Source organism: Leiobunum rupestre, chromosome 4, assembly GCF_980474605.1.
Source record: "Leiobunum rupestre chromosome 4, qqLeiRupe1.1.hap1, whole genome shotgun sequence".
NCBI lineage: Eukaryota > Metazoa > Arthropoda > Arachnida > Opiliones > Sclerosomatidae > Leiobunum > Leiobunum rupestre.
Genome location: NC_143387.1, coordinates 70,577,284 through 70,599,463, shown reverse-complemented (window position 1 = coordinate 70,599,463; position 22,180 = coordinate 70,577,284). Strand labels below are relative to the sequence as shown.

Sequence of the window (22,180 nt, the reverse complement as noted above, 5' to 3'; positions counted from 1 at the left end):
AGAAACTTTCTGAAAGGGAAGGGAAAAAACCCTTGGTGGGGGAAGAAACTTTCTGACAGGGAAGGAAAAAACCCTTGGTGGGGGAAGAAACTTTCTGACAGGGAAGGAAAAAACACTTGGTGGGGGGAGAAACTTTCTGAAAGGGAAGGGAAAAAACCCTTGGTGGGGGAAGAAACTTTCTGACAGGGAAGGAAAAACCCTTGGTGGGGGAAGAAACTTTCTGACAGGGAAGGAAAAAACACTTGGTGGGGGGAGAAACTTTCTGAAAGGGAAGGGAAAAAACCCTTGGTGGGGGAAGAAACTTTCTGACAGGGAAGGAAAAAACACTTGGTGGGGGGAGAAACTTTCTGAAAGGGAAGGGAAAAAACCCTTGGTGGGGGAATAAACTTTCTGACAGGGAAGGAAAAAACCCTTGGTGGGGGAAGAAACTTTCTGACAGGGAAGGAAAAAACCCTTGGTGGGGGAAGAAACTTTCTGACAGGGAAGGAAAAAACACTTGGTGGGGGGAGAAACTTTCTGAAAGGGAAGGGAAAAAACCCTTGGTGGGGGAAGAAACTTTCTGACAGGGAAGGAAAAAACCCTTGGTGGGGGAAGAAACTTTCTGACAGGGAAGGAAAAAACCCTTGGTGGGGGAAGAAACTTTCTGAAAGGGAAGGAAAAAACCCTTGGTGGGGGAAGAAACTTTCTGAAAGGGAAGGAAAAAACCCTTGGTGGGGGAAGAAACTTTCTGACAGGGAAGGAAAAAACCCTTGGTGGGGGAAGAAACTTTCTGACAGGGAAGGAAAAAACACTTGGTGGGGGGAGAAACTTTCTGACAGGGAAGGGAAAAAACCCTTGGTGGGGGAAGAAACTTTCTGTCAGGGAAGGAAAAAACACTTGGTGGGGGAAGAAACTTTCTGACAGGGAAGGAAAAACCACTTGGTGGGGGAGAAACTTTCTGAAAGGGAAGGGAAAAAACCCTTGGTGGGGGAAGAAACTTTCTGACAGGGAAGGAAAAAACCCTTGGTGGGGGAAGAAACTTTCTGACAGGGAAGGAAAAAACACTTGGTGGGGGAAGAAACTCTGAAAGGGAAGGAAAAAAAACTTGGTGGGAAAAGAAACTTTCTGAGAGGGAAGGATAAAAAACCTTGGTGGGGGGAAGAAACTTTCTGAGAGGGAAGGAAAAACACTGGGTGGACAGAAGAAACTTTCTGAGAGGGAAGGAAAAAACACTTGGTGGGGGAAGAAACTTTCTGAGAGGGAAGGAAAAAACACTTGGTGGGGGAAGAAACTTTCTGAGAGGGAAGGAAAAAACACTGGGTGGACAGAAGAAACTTTCTGAAAGGGAAGTAAAAAAACCCTTGGTGGGGGAAGAAACTTTCTGAGAGGGAAGGAAAAAACACTTGGTGGGGGGAGAAACTTTCTGGGAGGGAAGGAAAAAACGCTTGGTTGGCAGAAGAAACTTTCTGAGAGGGAAGGAAAAAAAACCTTGGTGGGGGGAAGAAACTTTCTGAGAGGGAAGGAAAAACACTGGGTGGACAGAAGAAACTTTCTGAGAGGGAAGGAAAAAACACTTGGTGGGGGAAGAAACTTTCTGAGAGGGAAGGAAAAACACTGGGTGGACAGAAGAAACTTTCTGAAAGGGAAGTAAAAAAACCATTGGTGGGGGAAGAAACTTTCTGAGAGGGAAGGAAAAAACACTTGGTGGGGGGAGAAACTTTCTGGGAGGGAAGGAAAAAACGCTTGGTTGGCAGAAGAAACTTTCTGAGAGGGAAGGAAAAAACCCTTGGTGGGGGAAGAAACTTTCTGACAGGGAAGGAAAAAACACTTGGTGGGGGGAGAAACTTTCTGAAAGGGAAGGGAAAAAACCCTTGGTGGGGGAAGAAACTTTCTGACAGGGAAGGAAAAAACACTTGGTGGGGGGAGAAACTTTCTGAAAGGGAAGGGAAAAAACACTTGGTGGGGGGAGAAACTTTCTGAAAGGGAAGGGAAAAAACCCTTGGTGGGGGAAGAAACTTTCTGAAAGGGAAGGGAAAAAAATTGGTGGGGAAAGAAACTTTCTGAAAGGGAAGGAAAAAACCCTTGGTGGGGGAAGAAACTTTCTGACAGGGAAGGAAAAAACACTTGGTGGGGGGAGAAACTTTCTGAGAGGGAAGGAAAAAACGCTTGGTTGGCAGAAGAAACTTTCTGACAGGGAAGGAAAAAACCCTTGGTGGGGGAAGAAACTTTCTGACAGGGAAGGAAAAAACACTTGGTGGGGGAAGAAACTTTCTGACAGGGAAGGAAAAAACACTTGGTGGGGGGAGAAACTTTCTGAGAGGGAAGGAAAAACACTGGGTGGACAGAAGAAACTTTCTGAGAGGGAAGGAAAAAACACTTGGTTGGCAGAAGAAACTTTCTGAGAGGGAAGGAAAAAACACTTGGTGGGGGAAGAAACTCTGAAAGGGAAGGAAAAAAAACTTGGTGGGAAAAGAAACTTTCTGAGAGGGAAGGATAAAAAACCTTGGTGGGGGGAAGAAACTTTCTGAGAGGGAAGGAAAAACACTGGGTGGACAGAAGAAACTTTCTGAGAGGGAAGGAAAAAACCCTTGGTGGGGGAAGAAACTTTCTGACAGGGAAGGAAAAAACCCTTGGTGGGGGAAGAAACTTTCTGACAGGGAAGGAAAAAACACTTGGTGGGGGGAGAAACTTTCTGAGAGGGAAGGAAAAAACGCTTGGTTGGCAGAAGAAACTTTCTGAGAGGGAAGGAAAAAACACTTGGTGGGGGAAGAAACTCTGAAAGGGAAGGAAAAAAAACTTGGTGGGAAAAGAAACTTTCTGAGAGGGAAGGATAAAAAACCTTGGTGGGGGGAAGAAACTTTCTGAGAGGGAAGGAAAAACACTGGGTGGACAGAAGAAACTTTCTGAGAGGGAAGGAAAAAACACTTGGTTGGCAGAAGAAACTTTCTGAGAGGGAAGGAAAAAACACTTGGTGGGGGAAGAAACTCTGAAAGGGAAGGAAAAAAAACTTGGTGGGAAAAGAAACTTTCTGAGAGGGAAGGATAAAAAACCTTGGTGGGGGGAAGAAACTTTCTGAGAGGGAAGGAAAAACACTGGGTGGACAGAAGAAACTTTCTGAGAGGGAAGGAAAAAACACTTGGTGGGGGAAGAAACTTTCTGAGAGGGAAGGAAAAAACACTTGGTGGGGGAAGAAACTTTCTGAGAGGGAAGGAAAAAACACTGGGTGGACAGAAGAAACTTTCTGAAAGGGAAGTAAAAAAACCCTTGGTGGGGGGAGAAACTTTCTGAAAGGGAAGGGAAAAAACCCTTGGTGGGGGAAGAAACTTTCTGAAAGGGAAGGAAAAAACCCTTGGTGGGGAAAGAAACTTTCTGAAAGGGAAGGAAAAAACCCTTGGTGGGGGAAGAAACTTTCTGACAGGGAAGGAAAAAACCCTTGGTGGGGGAAGAAACTTTCTGACAGGGAAGGAAAAAACACTTGGTGGGGGGAGAAACTTTCTGAAAGGGAAGGGAAAAAACCCTTGGTGGGGGAAGAAACTTTCTGACAGGGAAGGAAAAAACCCTTGGTGGGGGAAGAAACTTTCTGACAGAAAAGGAAAAAACCCTTGGTGGGGGAAGAAACTTTCTGAAAGGGAAGGGAAAAAAATTGGTGGGGAAAGAAACTTTCTGAAAGGGAAGGAAAAAACCCTTGGTGGGGGAAGAAACTTTCTGACAGGGAAGGAAAAAACACTTGGTGGGGGGAGAAACTTTCTGAAAGGGAAGGGAAAAAACCCTTGGTAAGGGAAGAAACTTTCTGACAGGGAAGGAAAAAACACTTGGTGGGGGGAGAAACTTTCTGAAAGGGAAGGGAAAAAAATTGGTGGGGAAAGAAACTTTCTGAAAGGGAAGGAAAAAACCCTTGGTGGGGGAAGAAACTTTCTGACAGGGAAGGAAAAAACACTTGGTGGGGGGAGAAACTTTCTGAAAGGGAAGGGAAAAAACCCTTGGTGGGGGAAGAAACTTTCTGACAGGGAAGGAAAAACCACTTGGTTGGGGGAGAAACTTTCTGAAAGGGAAGGGAAAAAACCCTTGGTGGGGGAAGAAACTTTCTGACAGGGAAGGAAAAAACCCTTGGTGGGGGGAGAAACTTTCTGAAAGGGAAGGGAAAAAACCCTTGGTGGGGGAAGAAACTTTCTGACAGGGAAGGAAAAACCACTTGGTGGGGGGAGAAACTTTCTGAAAGGGAAGGGAAAAAACCCTTGGTGGGGGAAGAAACTTTCTGACAGGGAAGGAAAAAACCCTTGGTGGGGGAAGAAACTTTCTGACAGGGAAGGAAAAAACCCTTGGTGGGGGAAGAAACTTTCTGACAGGGAAGGAAAAAACACTTGGTGGGGGGAGAAACTTTCTGACAGGGAAGGGAAAAAACCCTTGGTGGGGGAAGAAACTTTCTGACAGGGAAGGAAAAACCACTTGGTGGGGGGAGAAACTTTCTGAAAGGGAAGGGAAAAAACCCTTGGTAAGGGAAGAAACTTTCTGACAGGGAAGGAAAAAACCCTTGGTGGGGGAAGAAACTTTCTGACAGGGAAGGAAAAAACCCTTGGTGGGGGAAGAAACTTTCTGACAGGGAAGGGAAAAAACCCTTGGTGGGGGAAGAAACTTTCTGACAGGGAAGGAAAAACCACTTGGTGGGGGGGGAAACTTTCTGAAAGGGAAGGGAAAAAACCCTTGGTGGGGGAAGAAACTTTCTGAAAGGGAAGGAAAAAACACTTGGTGGGGGAAGAAACTTTCTGACAGGGAAGGAAAAAACCCTTGGTGGGGGAAGAAACTTTCTGACAGGGAAGGAAAAAACACTTGGTGGGGGGAGAAACTTTCTGAAAGGGAAGGAAAAAACCCTTGGTGGGGGAAGAAACTTTCTGAAAGGGAAGGAAAAAACCCTTGGTGGGGGAAGAAACTTTCTGACAGGGAAGGAAAAAACCCTTGGTGGGGGAAGAAACTTTCTGACAGGGAAGGAAAAAACACTTGGTGGGGGGAGAAACTTTCTGACAGGGAAGGGAAAAAACCCTTGGTGGGGGAAGAAACTTTCTGACAGGGAAGGAAAAAACACTTGGTGGGGGAAGAAACTTTCTGACAGGGAAGGAAAAACCACTTGGTGGGGGGAGAAACTTTCTGAAAGGGAAGGGAAAAAACCCTTGGTGGGGGAAGAAACTTTCTGACAGGGAAGGAAAAAACCCTTGGTGGGGGAAGAAACTTTCTGACAGGGAAGGAAAAACACTTGGTGGGGGGAGAAACTTTCTGAAAGGGAAGGGAAAAAACCCTTGGTGGGGGAAGAAACTTTCTGACAGGGAAGGAAAAAACCCTTGGTGGGGGAAGAAACTTTCTGACAGGGAAGGAAAAAACACTTGGTGGGGGGAGAAACTTTCTGAAAGGGAAGGGAAAAAACCCTTGGTGGGGGAAGAAACTTTCTGACAGGGAAGGAAAAAACACTTGGTGGGGGGAGAAACTTTCTGAAAGGGAAGGGAAAAAACCCTTGGTGGGGGAAGAAACTTTCTGACAGGGAAGGAAAAAACCCTTGGTGGGGGAAGAAACTTTCTGACAGGGAAGGAAAAAACCCTTGGTGGGGGAAGAAACTTTCTGACAGGGAAGGAAAAAACACTTGGTGGGGGGAGAAACTTTCTGAAAGGGAAGGGAAAAAACCCTTGGTGGGGGAAGAAACTTTCTGACAGGGAAGGAAAAAACCCTTGGTGGGGGAAGAAACTTTCTGACAGGGAAGGAAAAAACACTTGGTGGGGGGAGAAACTTTCTGAAAGGGAAGGGAAAAAACCCTTGGTGGGGGAAGAAACTTTCTGACAGGGAAGGAAAAAACCCTTGGTGGGGGAAGAAACTTTCTGACAGGGAAGGAAAAAACACTTGGTGGGGGGAGAAACTTTCTGAAAGGGAAGGGAAAAAACCCTTGGTGGGGGAAGAAACTTTCTGACAGGGAAGGAAAAAACACTTGGTGGGGGGAGAAACTTTCTGAAAGGGAAGGGAAAAAACCCTTGGTGGGGGAATAAACTTTCTGACAGGGAAGGAAAAAACCCTTGGTGGGGGAAGAAACTTTCTGACAGGGAAGGAAAAAACCCTTGGTGGGGGAAGAAACTTTCTGACAGGGAAGGAAAAAACACTTGGTGGGGGGAGAAACTTTCTGAAAGGGAAGGGAAAAAACCCTTGGTGGGGGAAGAAACTTTCTGACAGGGAAGGAAAAAACCCTTGGTGGGGGAAGAAACTTTCTGACAGGGAAGGAAAAAACCCTTGGTGGGGGAAGAAACTTTCTGAAAGGGAAGGAAAAAACCCTTGGTGGGGGAAGAAACTTTCTGAAAGGGAAGGAAAAAACCCTTGGTGGGGGAAGAAACTTTCTGACAGGGAAGGAAAAAACCCTTGGTGGGGGAAGAAACTTTCTGACAGGGAAGGAAAAAACACTTGGTGGGGGGAGAAACTTTCTGACAGGGAAGGGAAAAAACCCTTGGTGGGGGAAGAAACTTTCTGTCAGGGAAGGAAAAAACACTTGGTGGGGGAAGAAACTTTCTGACAGGGAAGGAAAAACCACTTGGTGGGGGAGAAACTTTCTGAAAGGGAAGGGAAAAAACCCTTGGTGGGGGAAGAAACTTTCTGACAGGGAAGGAAAAAACCCTTGGTGGGGGAAGAAACTTTCTGACAGGGAAGGAAAAAACACTTGGTGGGGGAAGAAACTCTGAAAGGGAAGGAAAAAAAACTTGGTGGGAAAAGAAACTTTCTGAGAGGGAAGGATAAAAAACCTTGGTGGGGGGAAGAAACTTTCTGAGAGGGAAGGAAAAACACTGGGTGGACAGAAGAAACTTTCTGAGAGGGAAGGAAAAAACACTTGGTGGGGGAAGAAACTTTCTGAGAGGGAAGGAAAAAACACTTGGTGGGGGAAGAAACTTTCTGAGAGGGAAGGAAAAAACACTGGGTGGACAGAAGAAACTTTCTGAAAGGGAAGTAAAAAAACCCTTGGTGGGGGAAGAAACTTTCTGAGAGGGAAGGAAAAAACACTTGGTGGGGGGAGAAACTTTCTGGGAGGGAAGGAAAAAACGCTTGGTTGGCAGAAGAAACTTTCTGAGAGGGAAGGAAAAAAAACCTTGGTGGGGGGAAGAAACTTTCTGAGAGGGAAGGAAAAACACTGGGTGGACAGAAGAAACTTTCTGAGAGGGAAGGAAAAAACACTTGGTGGGGGAAGAAACTTTCTGAGAGGGAAGGAAAAACACTGGGTGGACAGAAGAAACTTTCTGAAAGGGAAGTAAAAAAACCATTGGTGGGGGAAGAAACTTTCTGAGAGGGAAGGAAAAAACACTTGGTGGGGGGAGAAACTTTCTGGGAGGGAAGGAAAAAACGCTTGGTTGGCAGAAGAAACTTTCTGAGAGGGAAGGAAAAAACCCTTGGTGGGGGAAGAAACTTTCTGACAGGGAAGGAAAAAACACTTGGTGGGGGGAGAAACTTTCTGAAAGGGAAGGGAAAAAACCCTTGGTGGGGGAAGAAACTTTCTGACAGGGAAGGAAAAAACACTTGGTGGGGGGAGAAACTTTCTGAAAGGGAAGGGAAAAAACACTTGGTGGGGGGAGAAACTTTCTGAAAGGGAAGGGAAAAAACCCTTGGTGGGGGAAGAAACTTTCTGAAAGGGAAGGGAAAAAAATTGGTGGGGAAAGAAACTTTCTGAAAGGGAAGGAAAAAACCCTTGGTGGGGGAAGAAACTTTCTGACAGGGAAGGAAAAAACACTTGGTGGGGGGAGAAACTTTCTGAGAGGGAAGGAAAAAACGCTTGGTTGGCAGAAGAAACTTTCTGACAGGGAAGGAAAAAACCCTTGGTGGGGGAAGAAACTTTCTGACAGGGAAGGAAAAAACACTTGGTGGGGGAAGAAACTTTCTGACAGGGAAGGAAAAAACACTTGGTGGGGGGAGAAACTTTCTGAGAGGGAAGGAAAAACACTGGGTGGACAGAAGAAACTTTCTGAGAGGGAAGGAAAAAACACTTGGTTGGCAGAAGAAACTTTCTGAGAGGGAAGGAAAAAACACTTGGTGGGGGAAGAAACTCTGAAAGGGAAGGAAAAAAAACTTGGTGGGAAAAGAAACTTTCTGAGAGGGAAGGATAAAAAACCTTGGTGGGGGGAAGAAACTTTCTGAGAGGGAAGGAAAAACACTGGGTGGACAGAAGAAACTTTCTGAGAGGGAAGGAAAAAACCCTTGGTGGGGGAAGAAACTTTCTGACAGGGAAGGAAAAAACCCTTGGTGGGGGAAGAAACTTTCTGACAGGGAAGGAAAAAACACTTGGTGGGGGGAGAAACTTTCTGAGAGGGAAGGAAAAAACGCTTGGTTGGCAGAAGAAACTTTCTGAGAGGGAAGGAAAAAACACTTGGTGGGGGAAGAAACTCTGAAAGGGAAGGAAAAAAAACTTGGTGGGAAAAGAAACTTTCTGAGAGGGAAGGATAAAAAACCTTGGTGGGGGGAAGAAACTTTCTGAGAGGGAAGGAAAAACACTGGGTGGACAGAAGAAACTTTCTGAGAGGGAAGGAAAAAACACTTGGTTGGCAGAAGAAACTTTCTGAGAGGGAAGGAAAAAACACTTGGTGGGGGAAGAAACTCTGAAAGGGAAGGAAAAAAAACTTGGTGGGAAAAGAAACTTTCTGAGAGGGAAGGATAAAAAACCTTGGTGGGGGGAAGAAACTTTCTGAGAGGGAAGGAAAAACACTGGGTGGACAGAAGAAACTTTCTGAGAGGGAAGGAAAAAACACTTGGTGGGGGAAGAAACTTTCTGAGAGGGAAGGAAAAAACACTTGGTGGGGGAAGAAACTTTCTGAGAGGGAAGGAAAAAACACTGGGTGGACAGAAGAAACTTTCTGAAAGGGAAGTAAAAAAACCCTTGGTGGGGGAAGAAACTTTCTGAGAGGGAAGGAAAAACACTTGGTGGGGGGAGAAACTTTCTGGGAGGGAAGGAAAAAACGCTTGGTTGGCAGAAGAAACTTTCTGAGAGGGAAGGAAAAAAAACCTTGGTGGGGGGAAGAAACTTTCTGAGAGGGAAGGAAAAACACTGGGTGGACAGAAGAAACTTTCTGAGAGGGAAGGAAAAAACACTTGGTGGGGGAAGAAACTTTCTGAGAGGGAAGGAAAAACACTGGGTGGACAGAAGAAACTTTCTGAAAGGGAAGTAAAAAAACCATTGGTGGGGGAAGAAACTTTCTGAGAGGGAAGGAAAAAACACTTGGTGGGGGGAGAAACTTTCTGGGAGGGAAGGAAAAAACGCTTGGTTGGCAGAAGAAACTTTCTGAGAGGGAAGGAAAAAACACTTGGTGGGGGAAGAAACTCTGAAAGGGAAGGAAAAAACTTGGTGGGAAAAGAAACTTTCTGAGAGGGAAGGATTAAAAAACTTGGTGGGGGGAAGAAACTGTCTGAGAGGGAAGGAAAAAACACTGGGTGGACAGAAGAAACTTTCTGAGAGGGAAGGAAAAAAACTTGGTGGGAAAAGAAACTTTCTGAGAGGGAATGATAAAAAAACTTGGTGGGGGGAAGAAACTTTCTGAGAGGGAAGGAAAAAACACTTGGTGGGGGGAGAAACTTTCTGAGAGGGAAGGAAGAAACACTGGGTGGACAGAAGAAACTTTCTGAGAGGGAAGGAAAAAACACTTGGTGGGGGAAGAAACTTTCTGAGAGGGAAGGATAAAAAAACTTGGTGGGGGGAAGAAACTTTCTGAGAGGGAAGGAAAAAACACTTGGTGGGGGGAGAAACTTTCTGAGAGGGAAGGAAAAAACACTGGGTGGACAGAAGAAACTTTCTGAGAGGGAAGGAAAAAACACTGGGTGGACAGAAGAAACTTTCTGAGAGGGAAGAAAAAACACTTGGTGGGGGAAGAAACTTTCTGAGAGGGAAGGAAAAAACACTGGGTGGACAGAAGAAACTTTCTGAAAGGGAAGTAAAAAAACCCTTGGTGGGGGAAGAAACTTTCTGAGTGGGAAGGAAAAAACACTTGGTGGGGGGAGAAACTTTCTGAGAGGGAAGGAAAAAACGCTTGGTTGGCAGAAGAAACTTTCTGAGAGGGAAGGAAAAAACACTTGGTTGGCAGAAGAAACTTTCTGAGAGGGAAGGAAAAAACGCTTGGTTGGCAGAAGAAACTTTCTGAGAGGGAAGGAAAAAACACTTGGTGGGGGAAGAAACTCTGAAAGGGAAGGAAAAAAACTTGATGGGAAAATAAACTTTATGAGAGGGAAGGAAAAAACACTGGGTGGGGGGAGAAACTTTCTGAGAGGGAAGGAAAAAACGCTTGGTTAGCAGAAGAAACTTTCTGAGAGGGAAGGAAAAAACCCTTGGTGGGCAGAAGAAACTTTCTGATAGGGAAGTGATTTTCCGAAGTGAACTAGCCCCTCCTCTTGTATGCTAAGCATGCGAGAAAATTTTGTACATTTCCGAAGTGAACTAGCCCCTCCTCTTGTATGCTAAGCATGCGAGAAAATTTTGTACATTTAGGTCAGTTATGGGAAAGCTATCGTCATCCAGTAAACAAACTGGAACTAAAATTTCGCCCTTTAATATTTTCTCGCCCTACGTTGCTCTTTAAGTGGTGCTTGAAATTTTGTCACATGAAGATTATTTCATAACAGCCACCATATGCTTCCATTGAATATTTTTGCATTTAACTCCTGGCCGTTAGTTGCTTCTTGATATATAACAGTGTTAAATTACGCTTAATAGCGATAAAAATATTAATTTGTTCCGTAGGTCGTTATCGATAAAAATGTTCCCCGTATCTTGATAAGAGATTTTCATTTCGCCCGGATTGACATTGATACGGCTAAAAATACGTGTTAGAAGCGTATATGGAAGTTTTGGTTGGTCAAATCGATTTCAGGGATTGCAGAGAAACCTTCATTGGTACGATTTTAGTGTTTTTATTTATACCAGATGGCTCCAAGGGTATCTTTTTGGTGGAAAAGAATAATGGTATATTTTTAAAACTTGCTCAAGGTTTATGGGCATTTCGGTTGGTCAAATCCGAGAATCGGTTCCAATAGACGCATTTAATATTTGCTTACAGGGAAACAAACATTTAAAGCGAAGCCCATAGAGGTACGATTTTATTGCTTTTATATATACCAGATGGCGCCAAATTAACACTTAATGGCGCGAACGGAATAAATACTAACTTATTTATTATAAAACAAACACTATTTCAAGTTGCTTTTATGTAAAAAATATTAACTATAATATTTTTGTTAAATTAAAATTTTCTACGTTTCGGACTGGTGGCGCCATCTGGTAAGACTTCGGGTATGCAAAAACCGTCCTCTAATGTCGTTATCTCCGCGAAAGAATCTTTTCCTTAGCTAAATGTACGTACCATAAAGCCGGCAAACATTTCCGAATTTAGTCATTAGACCAACCAGCGCTTGTGATGACGAAGATGGCCAAGACCTTCAAAAATGCGTTTGGTTTTAGGATGACTAAGAACAGACTGTCTGTATCGGGCAGGCTAAGTAGCCTGGCGTTTCGTGTAAATAAAAGCTTGTTTTATGGAGTCGGGAAAGCCGCCTTGAGGGGATAATCCAGGGGCGCTTTAAGGCCTACTACGTACCCGCCTCGCCCGTAAATTTAAGAGAGCAGGCGACGCTTCAACACCCCGATTTCTCTCCCCCTCGTCCCCCCCCCCCTCAGTAACAACATCTCAACCTAGTTTCTCCTCGAGGGAAAAAGTTCTCTCTACGGCCATATCTTACTAGGTTTAACCCTGTTTTGAGTCAATCGTTATTCCGCTGGCATTTTCCATCATCTTCTCGCCTCCAGGTCTCCAAACATCGACGCTTATATCTACAGGGGGAATAGCGAAAAAAAATCTCGATAAGTTCGACGAGCTTTATAGAAATCGAACTTTCGTTAGCGGCTACTCCTCCCCCGATAAAGGCTAGAAATAGGCGTTAGGGAGTTTCGTACTCCGCCTCACTTTATATATTTTAACGCCAACGATAGCCCAGAGTGCCGTAAAAATTCGTATCATTTATTTCGCGGAGTGCTTCCCAAATCGATTAGAAAAGTTTATTGGGGGAGAGAGAAGTACTACACGGAGACCCGGTTTTCGGTGCCGATTCGCGTCCGCAATTTTTACAAGGAGAGATCGGGCCCTTTACGTTGGCGTCAGCGCGATTTCCCCGTCCGTTTCTTACCTGGTGGCCGATTTAAACCGCGACACCGGCGAAGAGCGTTAGCTATTCCAGCCGCGGATGGTGCCGTGGATCTCCCCCTTCTCGGCCTTTGTTATGAAACTTGGCAATCCGCGTCTCACATCTCGAGCGGGGCCCGTTCCGATTATACGGTTCGCGCGTTGAGCCAAACATTCCAACATGCCGTCGACTGAGATCTTTCACAATCTCAAGGAACATCAGGTAACTCACTTCTATAAGTTAAAATTAATAAATTTATTATCATTTTTATTTATTTTATCGTATATTTATGTATTTAGTCATTTATTTATTATTCATTTTGGCATTTCTATGTGGATTTATTAATTTAGTGAAACATTCATTAATTTATTTAGTTATTCATTAATTAATTTATTTATTTAGTTATTCATTAATTAATTAGTGTATTTATTTATTAATTAATTAATTAGTGTATTTATTTATTCATTCATTAATTTATTTATTTATTTATTCATTAATTTATTTATTTATTTATTCATTAATTTATTTTTTTACTTGTTTATTTAGTTATTCATTAATTAGTTTATTTATTCATTCATTCATTAAATTATTTTTCTTTAGTTATTCATTAATTAATTTAGATATTCATTAATTAATTTATTTATTCATTCATTAATTTATTTATTCATTCATTCATTCATTTATTTATTTATTCATTAATTTATTTATTCATTCATTCATTCATTTATTTATTTATTCATTAATTTATTTATTAATTTATTTATTCATTCATTCATTAATTTATTTATTTGTTCATTAATTTATTTATTCGTTCATTAATTTATTTATTTGTTCATTAATTTATTTATTCATTCATTAATTTATTTATTTGTTCATTAATTTATTTATTCATTCATTAATTTATTTATTTGTTCATTAATTTATTTATTCATTCATTAATTTATTTATTTGTTCATTAATTTATTTATTCATTCATTAATTTATTTAGTTATTTAGTTATTCATCCTTTAAATTTTTATTTAGTTAATCATTCCTTATTTTTTATTTAGTTATTCATTCATTAACTTTTTTAATAATTCATTAATTTATTTATTCGTTCATTAATTTATTTGTTCATTAATTAATTTATTCATTCATTAATTTATTTATTTATTGATTAATTAATTTATTTATTCATTCATTAATTTATTTATTTATTGATTAATTAATTTATTTATTGATTAATTAATTTATTTATTCATTCATTAATTTTTTTATTTATTTATTTATTAATAAATTTACTTATTTATTTATTAATTAATTTATTTATTCATTCATTACTTTATTTAGTTATTGATTCATTAATTTATTTAGTTATTCACTTGGTTATTCATTAATTAATTCATTTAGTTACTCATTCGTTAATATATTTATTTACTTAATATATTTTATATAGCTATTATCTTGCACGAATTAAACTTTTAATGCGGATTTTTTTATGGTATTTTATATATCGAATTGCGTTATCACACTTTTTGCCCAAAACATTTTTTACAATAATGCATTTTTTTACTGCCGGAGAGCGAGTCTAAAAAATACTATTTGAGAAAAGGTTTTTAATATCTATACTAATGCATATAATGATATAGTATAAAAGCTTAAAATATATTAAAAAAATCAGTGAAATGTGAAAACTGGAGAGGATTTTTATAATACGAATCTAATTTCGAATTTATTTCGAAAGTCACTTATCTCAACTTGTTTGACTTTTGTGGCTAGCCATTAGCGTCTTTACACTTACTTTAATCTCTTCAAATTAAGCGCTTTTATTGAAATATACGAGATTCGAGTAATTAGTCTAAATAGTAAAAATATTAAATATGAAATATTCAAGTTATCTAGAACATACAAGTACCTCTCGTCCCAGGTTCTTGACGTGATAATTGAGAATCTAACACCTGTATTCCTATTGGTGATTTATTAAAATAAATTGTCAAATTCAGCTTCAATTAAAGTTGTACCAAGTATTTATACTTAGGGAGAATGCCTATATTCATGGACCAAGAATCTGATAGGGGACTCACTGTTCCCGATATTTTGACACGGTAGGCGTGGCCTAAATCGAATTTTGCTGTTCAGGGCAACTAATTTTATTGCCCTCTCCCTCAAAAGGCACAAATTCTCATTTGAAAAGCATATTTCAGTCTTTTCCCGCCAATTTACATAGTAGTAAAAAGTATACACATGCATTCGGAGAAGCTACACTCCATTAAAAATTCCAAACCATTCTCCAGACCACTTTTCGTTTCTCTTTGCCCCCTCCAACTTCTAGAACGTTCCCACGCCCCTGCAATGGTTAATTACCATTACTTAAACTTTTAAAAAACAAATTTCAAAAATAAAAGGTCCAAAACTTACTTTTTTAAAGTCTGAACAGTGAGTCCCCTTAGATTCTGAGTCCAGGCTATGTTTGAGATGATTCGTGGGTAAAGTTTTCAATAGCGTCAGATTACGTGAAAACTCGGAACAGCTCCTTCTGCGTTGAGTTTGCAAGTTCTCTCCCCACTGGTTTCTGGGGTTTTCCCCCGAGCTCTTCGGTTTCCCCTTTCCATCAAAACATGTTGAGGTTAACGGTAATAGTTAGTGTATGGAGCAGTTGGCTCGCGTGGCTGTCATGGCTTGCTTATTATTATTATTATTATTATACGTCTTTTTAAGCAGTGGCGTAGCCAGGGGGGTAAACGTATGGTCGTAAGTACAAATATTTTTATTTTTTTACTTTTGTTCAAAGGTGTGCCCCCCCCCCCCCCCGAAACAAAATCCTGGCTACGCCACTGTTTGGATTGGGAGCCACGCTAACAAAATTTTGCGTACGGAATTTCCGAAATCAAACTGATTTTGAGATTTCAGAGCTTCGATTTTCGTGACGATTTCTGGGTTTTTAGCCTGATTTTCGTCCAGATCTCAGGATTTTCAAGTTGATTTCTAAAGTCATTTTCCCTAGAGTGTACGGGATTTGTGGTAAATAATGATAAATAACGTTATTTTATAAAATGGGAAAAGTGGTAAATAATAGTAAATAACGTAAATAATATGTTTCCATGATTTATTTACAGTATTTAAAACTGAAACCTACATTTATGGAGATAAAACCTCTTAAGATTGAGAACAGACTTGCAGAGTAACGAAAATAAAGTTTCAGATCTTCTAAAGTTGATATATTCCGTTTTTTGATTTAACATATTATCATGCAATATAAACCAATATTTACCATATTTAACAATGGCATGGGCAATTTACGAAAAAAGTGTTATTTTTGGAACACTGATTGCCGTGGAACAATCCGCTTCGTGGTACAAACCGAGCATTTATAGAAGTGAACTTTTTTTCTTCAAGATCGAAATCCAGTCGAACTGCAGCGTTATTATTATTCGTAAGTTTATTTTTAACGGTCAATTCGCGTGTGCCATTCTGTACGTCCAAACAAACGGCGCCCATTTTCCGGCTTCCCGCTTAATGGTTCTGATTGGCGGACGCGACCGGACTGCCTGCCAGAGTGTAGGTCACTCGTTCGACGTCTTTATTTTTCCATATTAATGAGAATTTGCCAGCTATAGAGATTAGAAGTTGACAGCTACTCCGTAACGCCACTAAATTCACCTTCCCCGGAAGTCCAGGTTGACCTATTCGGATAAGTTAAGGAGTTGGAGATGTGGACGCGATTAGCCTTCCAGTCGTATCGAGTTTTGGACAGTGAAGGGCGGAGATCTGGTGTTTAAATGCCACAATTTTACGCAGTTTTTGCGAATAATATACAGGGTGTTTCGAGTTGATTTATGAGATTTAGCATAAGTCTACCCCATTCAAAAATTGCTTACAGGGAAACCAACACATATATAGGGAAGCCCTTAGAGGTTTGATTGTAATGTTTTAATAGATGGCGTTAGTTAAAATTTCTCGGAATAAATACTTTCAGATCTATGGCCAAAAATAACAATTTCTACTCTTCCATCACAATTTTAAGATATGTTAAAAAAAAAACTATAAACAACATATCAACTCAAGTAAAATTCCAAATAAAAAGAAACACGAAGAAAAATAAAAAATGTAAGCATAAATACAAGAGCCACTAACTAGAAAAATATGCAACTCGAAAAACCAAATCTTAAAAATTCAATATGCAAAAGATAGGAAACTGAGATCGCTTTTAAATAATACGTAGTTGATTTTATGGACAGGTACACCGATAAGCGGAAAATTCGACCAATTGAATTAGAAATTCAGCAATTAAGTATTGACATTTTTTGTGCAAATTGTAATAATAATAATAAAATAATCAGCTAGGCTAATACCCAAGGCACCACATTAATCCCAACGACTTTTATTGTCTTTTATTCAGGGTAATTCCCTTTATTTTTGAAGGTTGCAACTGTGTATAGTCAAGTATTTAAAATAATATCGCTCGAGACCATGATATTTTTTGCTTCACCCCAAATAGCGATATTATTTTAAAATGGGTTGTTAATTTTCCGGAAAAATAAAATGCGGAAAATTTTCCGAATTGCGGAGAATTTTCCGCAAATCGGAAAAATAAAAAATTTAAACATAAATTACTTTTCAAGGGTTTTTAATGTTTTAAACTTTTTATCGATTTAAAATGACTAATATCACTAAACATACTAAAAAACATTAATAGTGTTACATTTCAACCAGTTTAAACTAGTCTATAGGTTTAGTTTTACTTTTAGATTAGAAAAAATGAGGTGAAAATGCCGCTTTATTTAAATTTGCAAACAATATATTAGACAAATCATGGAATGAAAACGTTTTTAATATTTTTCGGAAAAATACGGAAAATTTTCCGGAAAAAAGGCCTCGGTAATTTTCCGGAAAATTTTCCGACTTACAACACTATTTTAAATACTACTTTCACGCTTGCTTTGTTTCACTTAAAAATTAAATTAGAGTTAATTTTCATGTTTTCTGTCATCACTATTTCTTCAATAACTTTACAACCACAAATCCGATTTGAAAAATGAAACCAAAGTATGTTTCCGAATATTATGACATTTCGAATAAGCGTAGGCACGACATATTTGATTTATTTTTCATGACGTCAATTTGGAGGGGTTTGGCTATTTCCGGCTAGGACATTAATTTTCACCTATATTATTTTCGTGGGGTTTTCTACCTAAAATAGAAACAAAATGGCTGCCAAGAGAAAACGGCCAGAAACTTTTGATGTCAAACGAAAAAGCAACTCATGCGATTTATCGTCCCGAAGATACTTCAGGATCATCAGCTTCCGGTTGGGCAAGCGTAAAGACATTTTATGCTTTCTATATTTTACATAACGGTAATTATATTATATTAATAATATTAAACTTCTTTTTAATCAAGTAAATTGACTTGTAGTTATAATATTGTAAGATCCAAGTCGTTAACCCTAACCGCCGTTATTTTCAAAATCCCGATCGCAACTTCGCAAGAGCAGAACCAATAACCAACGGAAACGGACTTCAAACGATTTGGTTCAAAAACACATCGTCGCGTTCTCATTTCTTCCCCCTCGCAAATGCGCATCGGCGGACGCGAAGAAATGCACGCGTTGACAGCGAGGGGTAAGACAGTCTCGGATAATCTGTACACCGAGTTCGTGCATTTAGCACTGTTAAAGGTACATATTTTCAAGAGTTCGCAGTGTCTTACCCCTCGGTTGACAGTAGAATGATATAACCACGTAACACTATTATTAATCCAAGTTATAATCAACTTTCGGAGTAGGGTAAGAAGAGTAACCCTATGACGTCATTTTACTCTGATCCTATGGCATCGAATTGTTCGAGTCCGGGAAAAAAATGTTTTCCCAAAATGGCTACCTGTGGCCATTTTAGCAGATAAATTCTGCATAAGCAGACGATTTTATCAGTTTACTCTCTTTACTCCCGCTTTTGAGGAAGATAAAAAGTGTAGCCCAAATTCCCCGTAACGGGAGTACACTTTTAGCCCGAGAACAGGCGAATAAAACGTTTTAGGGTAACGAGAGTACACTTTTAGCCCGATAACAGGCGAATAAAACGTTTTAGGGTAACGAGAGTACACTTTTAGCCCGAGAACAGGCGAATAAAACGTTTTAGGGTAACGAGAGTACACTTTTAGCCCGAGAACAGGCGAATAAAATGTTTTAGGGTAACGAGAGTACACTTTTAGCCCGATAACAGGCGAATAAAACGTTGTAGGGTAACGAGAGTACACTTATTACCCTAGAACAGGCGAAAAGAGAGCGTCTCATGATAGGGGCATAAAGGCAAGGTCACGGTTTTTAGAAAATGGTGGAGCACACATTTTCACGACGTGGTGTACATTTACAAAAAGAAATCAGTAAAATTTCCAAAAATATTTATAATTCTTAAGAAATCTCTAAAATTTTAAGAGGAATCATGGAAAATGAAAAAAATTATTGACAATTGCATAAAAATCGGGAAATCTTTTATGAATATCTTAAATTTCTTATTAATTTAGAAATTATAAAATCATTTGGAACTTAATGAAATCTTTAAATAATGGATATACCATAAAATATTTCATTTTTTTTTGTTATTCTTAAAAATCCAAGATAATTTTCGAAATCATAAAATCACTGGGAATCAAAAGAAATCTTTAGAAATTAAGGGAAATCTTTGGGGAAATAGTTTTAAAAAAAGGGAAATCTTTAACGGAAATCCTAAAAATTAGAGTTTTTATGGTTGAAATCATAAAATCCGTGGGGAACTGGGGATGGAAATAAATCTTTAGAAATCGACGGAAATATTGGTCGATCAGAAATATGGTGTACAATGGTGACTCCAGGCATTTTGACTCGAAACCAAGTCTATTTGTTAGAATCAGCTATTGACATTTGGAATGCGTATCACCCTGTATTGTTTCGACGCGTTCTGTGTCCATAGAATCTATCGACTCGGAAGGTAGACAAACACGGGTTCGGCGCGTTTTCCGGACACAGTCCGCGGAAGGTGTTTTGGGGGAAAGCGGCTGTATAGCTTCGGTCACGGAGGCCAATTGAGATTATTTCAATACCCGCCTTCTGGCCCTTCGCGACAGTCGGCCTCCGGACTGCAGCACGCGCCCATTCCGACCATGTATCCGCATACCAAAGTAAGTTGCCGACGCACTCCACTCGCAACGCCGCGATTTGTTTTGCCTTAAAGACTAATCCGCAGCTTTGCTTCGTTTCATTTTTCAGCGCTGTTCCAGATTATGAAATATAATCATTGTAATAACACCTAAAATATCAACAGACGTCCGAGCTTATTTGCATAGCGGGAAAACTAAAATTTAGGGGAATATCCGTTCAGGGTTGGTCGTTTTCGAGGGGTCGAACATTTGTACAAATCCCGTACACTCTAGAGAAAATTATTTGGTAAATCGAGAAATCACCTTGAAAATCCAGAAATCTGGGTGAAATTCAGTTCCAAAATCTCAAAATTATCCTAAAAAAGGCAGAAATCAACACGAAAATTGTGCTCAGAAATCTCAAAATCAGTTTCTGATTTCTGTAATCACTTTGAGATTCAAAATCCCGTACGCAAATATCGTACTCCTCGGTCATGTTACTAAATTTACTTTCATTCGTACACCTCACAAAAATGAATATATGAATTAAAATATCGCAATTTAGAAAAAAATATATAACCGTATTCAATTTAGAGTCTGCATGACTCATTTATTGGTGAAAGTTTTAAAACTACTATTATACGTGCAGTGAAATAACGATATCTCATTGATTATGGTAATACCCCATTTATAATATCGCTATATTTTGAAAAATACAGAATTGCTAATCTATATTCTGCAAAACAAGGACTAAAATTGAACCGAATTCGAACGGTTCTATAATATGTAAATTAAGGTGAATGATTTTTCCTTAGGCCTTGAGCAAACAGTCCGTAAACGATGAGGTCGTTGTTATGCAAAGTTAAAAGCTTAACAAATACGAACGCAGATTTTATCAAAAACGGACATGGATTATATGACTATGTTGAAACGATGTTGCTCGAAGAGTAAGCTCCACCCCCTAAAACAAACCAGTCAATTCGACCAGGTATCTCGTTGGTTCTTTAAAACGTACGTCTTCCCCCGCCGGTAAATAGGCGCTAGCATAAATTATTCATGTCTTGTTCAACTTGTTAAAATGTTCCACGCGCTCTTTTAATATTTTAGCGTAAAAGGCTCGCGCGTTTTTTTATATTTCAGGGAGCACGCGCGAAATCGCTCGAGCCCGTTTACGTTAAAATATCAAGACGCGCGTGGAACGTTTTAACAAGTTGAATAAGACATAAATAGAGTTTATGCTAGCGTCTATTCCACCAGATGCCCAGTGGTTCGTCTCAACATAGTCGTATTTCTCAATTTTATTCGAACTAAACAAAGGAGACTACCCGAGGTGGCTATCACCGATTTTGTTGAAACTCGGGGGTTAGGTAGACCTTATGGTAGTATGAAAATTGCCATAGGGAAAAGTTGCAATGGGCTTTAGTTTTCCTATGGCAACCGAAAATGTTTTTGACCTCTCAATTTAAAAAAGCATGGGATTTTCTCGGTTACCCAAATTTTGTTAAAATTTAACCAAAAATGATTAATTTTACCCAAAAGCCTTGATCAATTTTACCCAAAATAGGTCAAATTCATCTTTTTGGGGGAGGTTCTGAAAATTTAATTTTTCAAATTTTTTAAGTGAAACCGAGAACATCCCATGCTTTTTTAAATTTAGATTTTTTTTGTTTTGAGATATCAAAAATATTTGCCATGGGAAAACTAAAGCCCATTGCAACTTTTCCCTTTGGCAATTTTCATACTACCATAAGGTCTACCTAACCCCCGAGTTTCAACAAAATCGGTGATAACCACCTCGGGTTGTCTCCTTGTCAGCAGTGGCGTAGCTGATAACTCAGAGCCCCCCCCCCCCCCCCCCCGCCAAAATCTCTATGAGGTCCCCCTTTTTAATTTTTTTATGGTTAGCGGGGCCCCTTCCGAAGCTCGAGGCCCCCCCCCCCCCCGCACCGCGGGCCCTGCGGCCCATCAGCTACGCCACTGCTTGTCAGCTGCCAGTTAAGAAAGACAAAATATCTAGTACATTTGGCGCGAAAATACTAGCACGAATATCCGGTAAATCGGCGGCGGGAATTTCGAATTTTACCTGTTTACGGTTGCCTTTCAAAGTATACCCGCTCGCGTTATATATATTTGCCTTATATCTCAAAGTGATAATGAATTAATGAACAAGGTAACAATATAACAAACTTGTTGGAACATTAACTAACAATTTAGTAGTCAGGTATCGAGGTAAACGATTTGATTTGGGTACATTTGTTCGAATTTCATTCGTCCGAACGGTGGTACAAATGTCCGAATGCCGGAAAACGTATTTTATTTGCCCGAAAAATTTATCACAACTTTTGATGGTGATTTAGTCGTTCAATTTATGTTAACTTTACTGGCGAATTTCATTTGTTCGAATAATCGTTTGTCCGTTTTTTCGAACATTAGGAATTGGTTGTTTTTTTAAATATTGTTAATATAAGAAAATAGTAACATTAACGTGAACCTAACCTAAAATATCCACAACATTCAACGCAATTCCCACTTACTATATCGGCCAAAGAAAAAATGGACATAATAGGACAGCAATAAGAAATACTAATTTAGCGACAGAATTCGGACCTACCCCAACGATTTATGCTTCATGTATACTCAGTTGCCAGTTAAGAAAGGCAAAATATCTAGAACATTCGGCGTAAAGACCCTAGCATGAATTTCCGGTAAATCGGTGGCGTTAATTTCGAATTTGGCCTATTAACGGTTGCATTTCTAAGTATGTTGTATAATTTTGCAAAATATACCGTTTATCGCGTTATATTTGAAAGTGATAATTAATTAATTAACATAGATAAGATTTAAAAACGGTTGTAATAATTTATTTTTAGTAATACAAGTGAGGTATACCTAAAAAAATTCCGTTGGGCGAGTTCAGGGTAAGTATAGAATGGGTAAT

General features: G+C 39.7%; 1 protein-coding gene across 3 annotated transcripts in view; it reads left to right on the top strand.

The window, feature by feature from the left end:
• LOC149948915 (5'-3' exonuclease PLD3-like) overlaps positions 1-22,180 on the top strand; it is a 123,316-nt gene that overhangs the window by 48,385 nt on the left and 52,751 nt on the right. Inside the window, exon 1 of one of the 3 annotated variants that reach the window (XM_090172796.1) lies at positions 12,024-12,372. The exons of the other annotated variants lie outside the window; for them this stretch is intronic. Coding sequence (XP_090028922.1) covers positions 12,331-12,372 — 42 coding nt within the window. The 5' untranslated portion in view covers positions 12,024-12,330. Of the gene's footprint in view, positions 1-12,023; positions 12,373-22,180 lie in introns of those variants that run through there. 3 annotated transcript variants of the gene reach the window in all.